Raw genomic sequence first — 5020 nt, 5'->3', positions numbered from 1 at the left:
AGCCCAGCGGTTGGAGGCACAGCCTGGGCCAATCTGCCCTTGGGCCCTGGGGTAAATGCCCTCCTCTCTGGGCAGTGCCCGGCTCGGAATCCTCATTCTCTAGGGAAATGCTTTCCTCACGAGAGCCCTGGAAGGCAGCTGGTACTCATGCAATTGCCCCCACTTTCCAGGGAAGGAAACTGAGGTCTGAAGGGAAGTGACTTGGCCAGAATGGTCAGGTCTGGGGCTGAGCTCTGAGATGGCACAGAATGGCAGAACGCTCCCTGCGCCTGCCCCAGCCCTGACTCCCGATGCCGGCCCCAGGGATCCACGGGTAACTTCAAGGTGGGGGCTGGGGAGATGGGCTAGCTTGGGGAGGGGAGACAGAGGGCCGGGGGGCGAGGAGCTGAGGGGGCAGGAGGGGCTGGGCCGAGGGGCCTGGGCACTAGCTCATGGCATTGAGGGCATGAGCCAACAAGTGGAGCTCGTCCTGGACCCCTTCCAGCGAGCGCCGGATCTTCTGGGGGCTGTCCAGGACCTCGATGCCCAGCGTGTAGGGATCAAACTTCACCGAGAAGGGACGGCGGATTCGAGTCGCGTAGCTCCTAGGGACACGCGGGGGGGGGGGGGAGGAAAGAGCCCGGGCCCCGAGGGTCAGCAGAGGGAGAGCCAAGGGCTTCCCAGCGGCCCAGCCAGACCCCGGGCAGGGCAGAGAGTCACCAGACCCCTTGTCAAGGCGAGGAAGGAAGGAGCAAAGGAGACACACATTCACCGAATGCCTGCTCTGGGTAAAAGGGGGGCCGGGGGGCTGCTATCTCCAGGTTATAGATGAGGAAACTAAGGCAAACGGGCTAAGAGACTTGGCCTGGATCTGAGGCTGAATTTGAACCCAAGTCTTTCTGACTCCCCTGAACCCAAGGGTGAGGCGAAGCCTGACGAGCTGAGGGGCTGTTCCGAATGGCCTCTCCAGACTGTTTCTGAATAAGGCTTCACACTCCCTTCTACTCTGGTTTCTCTTCCTCTGGCACTCCAGGAGGCCCTCCCTGATTGCCCCCTAGTGGCCCGGCCTGGGCACCCCAGCCTTGTCTCTCCTGGTTTGGGGATCACTTTCTGGTGAGGCAAGCAGGGAGGGCTCCCCAAGGCCCCCGCAGGAGTCCAGGCTGCTGAGAAGCCTGGTGGCATCATCGCTGATGCCCGTCAGCTCCCTCCTGCTGCCCCTTCCCATTTTTAACCCCTGCTCCCCCTTACCTGAGCTTGTCTTTGGCATCACTGAAGCTCTCAGACACAAAGTAGACTGACTGGTAGGTCTGGTCCTGGTAGGGCTGCACGGCGGCAGCATCGGGGTCAAACTCGCGGACCTCAGGCTCCTCGGACAGAGAGTGCTGGGCAGAGGACCCCTAACCGTCACTCTCCCCCCTTCCCCAGAGAGATGCCCCGGCCCATGCTGGGCAAAGCCCCAGGGAGGGAGGGGTCGTCCGAGCTAAGGGCCACCTTAGAGGCTCAGTAGGCACGTGAGGACAGAGCCGGAGGCTGGTCTGAAGAAGCAGGGCAGCTGGTGGGCTCTGGAGTTTGGCATCTCCCTGAGGACCTACTCACCCCATTGGGGAGGGGCAGGCAGGAGGCACCCGCCTTAGGGGGTGGGGAGGGCAAGGGGCCAGTGTCCTCGATTTCTCACAGGGGTGCCCCTAGCCCACCTTTAAAGCTCTGTCCAGCTCTGTCTGCCACACAGGGAAGCCCAGTTTGAAGAGAAGACCAAGACCAGGCCAAGCCCTTTCCCCACCGTGATTAGGGGCTGGAGGGGGCTGGAGGGGCTGTCTGCTCTCTACACCAATTCCCTATTTTATCCAAGTGTGCCCAGAAAGTTCACTTCCAAGTATAAATGATTTGTCTGCACATCGGCGGCCTCAGACAGCTGAGCTTGATAATGTACTACCGGGAGGCTCTGCCCCACCAAGCCAGGTCAGACCCCATTTTGGAAATCTGGTGGGAAGCAGGACTTGGTTTACAAGTATGAACACAGGGGACCCTGAGCTTGGTAGAGAGAAGAGGAGGTAACTGTCTGCCCAGGATATCCTTCCTAGTGTGACACTGGTCATCCCCCTCCAAGGGATCCTCTGCTATGCAGGCAAAGGCAGTCACCCAAAGAGCCAGGCTGACTTCCCCCACTGCAGCCCCTCAGCTTGGGAGGCCCCCAGGCAGACCCAGCTCCCTTGGGAGGCCAGAGATCCATAGAACCAAGGTAGGGAAAGGGGAAAGGGAGAGGAGCCGGGAAGGGGCAGGCTTACGATGAGCTCCCCATAGGAGGACAGGAGGCCAGCTCCATAGGCTTTGACCACTCCATTCTGTTTGCAGAGCCCAAATTCCACAGTGAACCAGTAAAGCTGTAGAAAGAGACACCCCCCACCCCCCCGTCCATCGACTGAGGAATGATTGAACACATTGTGGTGTCTGATGATGATGAAATACTGTTGTGCTATAAGGAATGATGATCTGGAGAATTTCCACGTGAACTGGAAGAATCTCAGTGAACTGATGCAGAGTGAAAGGAGCAGAGCCAGAAGAACATCGTACACAAAGATGGATACATTGTAGCCCAATGAAATGTAACTGACTTTTCTAACAGTAACAATGCAATGACTCAGGACAATCCTGAGGGAATTATGAGGATGGAAGCTATCCACATCCAGAGAAAGAACTGTGGGAGCAGAAACACCGAAGAAAAACAACTACTTGATCACATGGTTCAATGGGTATGTGATTGGGGATTTGGGCATTAAAAGATCACTCTATTGCAAATACGAATGACACATGGAAATAGGTTTTGAACAATGATACATGTATAATCCAGTGGAATTGCTTGTTAGCTCTGGGAGGGGGGAGGGAAGAGAGGAGGGAAAGATCATCAATCATGGAATCATGGAAAAATATTCTAAATAAATGAAAGAAAGAGGAAGGAAGGAAGGAAGGAAGGAAGGAAGGAAGGAAGGAAGGAAGGNGAAAGAAAGAAAGAAAGAAAGAAAGAAAGAAAGAAAGAAAGAAAGAAAGAAAGAAAGAAGGAAGGGAGGAAGGGAGGAAGGGAGGAAGGAAGGGAGAAACCCCCCTGCAGACACTTGTTGGGAGCCTGCTTTATAGCTGGGGGGGGGGCAACTCTCCCCAGAGATGTTCTGGCTTTCAGACCCCCCTCAGACTTGAGGCTCCCCATAGGGAAGGCCCCTGTCTCTGTCCCCAACTCTCTTCTCTCCTGAAATAAATGGGGAAGAAGTCCTTGTGTGTCCTGGGTGAGGAAAGCTGAGGAGCAGCCCTGGGCCCTGCCCTCCAGGACGCCCAGGCTGGGCTAGGCAGGAGCCCCTTCCCCTCCCAGGGCCAGGATTAGGGACTTCCTTTTCTATTGAAATGGACCCTAAAATCTGCATGGTAGGAAAGGAAATTCTGGCAGAAATGACCTGCACGAGCCCCCAAATGTCAGCCAGAAGTCAAATCCCCCCAGTCCCCCACAGTAGCCCCAGCTGCTGCCCAACATGGTCAGGAAGACCTACCGTGGCTAGCTTCTCAATCTCCTCATCTGTGGCACCCAAAGAAGCAAGGCCAATGTCCTGGGAGGTAGGAGGCAGAGGGTGACAAGGGGCCAGGCTGGGACCTGATGTGTCTGGGTCATTGCCCGAGTCGCCCTCTCCTGATTACTCCCTCCCCCCCCCAACTTCTCTGCCTAGGGAAAAGTGCCCAGGGGCCTTCCCAACGCCAGACAGGCAGTGCTGGGACTCACCTGGGAGAACTGGGCAAAAGTCTTGTCTGCCAGCATGGGCACGTGCCCCAGAAGCTCGTGACAGCAGTCCCTGTGCCCAGTGCCCGTGCACGCCCAGAAGCAGGAGAGAGAAGCAGACAGTCACTGATGAGAGGGCTGGGCACATAGCCCGTCTGTCCCCTGCCTTCTTTCCTGGCTGCTCCCCAGATCTTAGCCTCCTCCTTGGCCTCTGCCACCCCGGGACTCCCTTCTTTGACCTCCTCTTGTTTATCCCTGTAGCCTACAGTCTTGAGCTTTTCTGCCTGGCATTTGAGGCTCTCTGGCTCCCTATGCCCAGAACACACAAATGCCTGACATCCACGGAAGTCCAACCTATGTGCCACTTCTTCCAAGAAGCCTTCCTTGACCCTGTGAGTCTGTAACAAGTGTCCCCCCGAGAAGTTGGGCACCTGCCTCCCTGAGGAGGTCATGGGCCAGTTCCCGGGGGGAGTGGCTTATTCTCCCCCCCCAAACCCCACCTACTGGGGGTTGGGGGATGGGGACTGGCTTCACCTCCACTTTAACCCCCCAGGCCCCAGCACCATGTTCTGCTAAGCAGTTCTAGTGCTTAAACAATGTTGAACTGGTCCTTTTCTGTACCCCCACCCCAAGTTCTAGACCAAGAAAAAGCATTCCCTGGGTGACCATGAGAAACCCCCCTGGGCCTCAGTTTCCCCATGTGTCACACAGAGAGAATAAGCCCTGTGAGGAGCTGGTGGTGTCACGGTTTGGGTGGGAAGTGGTGCACCCTGGGTAGTATGAAATGAGACATCCGGGGACTGCCGATCCCTCCCTGGACTTTAAGGAGCTGCTGGAGAACGGGTCGCCCCGGTCCAGAGAGGATGGGGTCGGAGGGAGGCCCCCAGCCTATTGCTCCAGGCCCCCGGGGATGCAGAGACTTCGGGCTAGGGGGAGCCCTGCCAGCCACTACTCACGGCTCTGGGGAGTGCATGGGCGAGGAGGCGTGGCGGATGTATTGGGTACACTGGAACACCCTGAAGGCCAGGCTGGACAGGAAGTCACGGGCAGAGAGCAGGCCCGCCACGGGCCGCAGTTGGAAGCCGGTCCTCTCTGGAACAGCAAGGAGGGGTCAGCTGAGAGCTCGGGCCCAGCCGGCCTGGCCCCCAGCCTTTCATCTAGGCCCAGACTAGGAGACGGGGCTAATGAGGAAGAGCTAGTGTGGGTGGCAGTCTTCCCTCTCCCTCCACTCCTCACTGTCTCCCTCTTGGAGCCTTTCTCCCCCCCCCCCCCCGCCCCCCG

The 5020-nt window shown here is 57.6% G+C and overlaps 1 protein-coding gene across 1 annotated transcript; it reads right to left on the bottom strand.

The window, feature by feature from the left end:
- Window positions 1–219: 219 nt before the first annotated feature.
- LOC123254983 (tyrosine 3-monooxygenase) lies at window positions 220–4831 on the bottom strand (the record flags this gene model as incomplete). The annotated part of the gene is made up of 6 exons (XM_044683862.1): window positions 220–584; window positions 1228–1361; window positions 2265–2360; window positions 3516–3572; window positions 3743–3812; window positions 4696–4831. Coding segments are annotated over 6 exons (653 nt in total), but the record flags the coding sequence as incomplete, so codon positions are not given.
- Between the last annotated feature and the right edge of the window lie 189 nt (window positions 4832–5020).

Source organism: Gracilinanus agilis, unplaced genomic scaffold (assembly GCF_016433145.1).
Source record: "Gracilinanus agilis isolate LMUSP501 unplaced genomic scaffold, AgileGrace unplaced_scaffold36742, whole genome shotgun sequence".
NCBI lineage: Eukaryota > Metazoa > Chordata > Mammalia > Didelphimorphia > Didelphidae > Gracilinanus > Gracilinanus agilis.
Note: the sequence above shows the minus strand (reverse complement) of the source record. Positions and strands in the feature narration are given on the sequence as shown.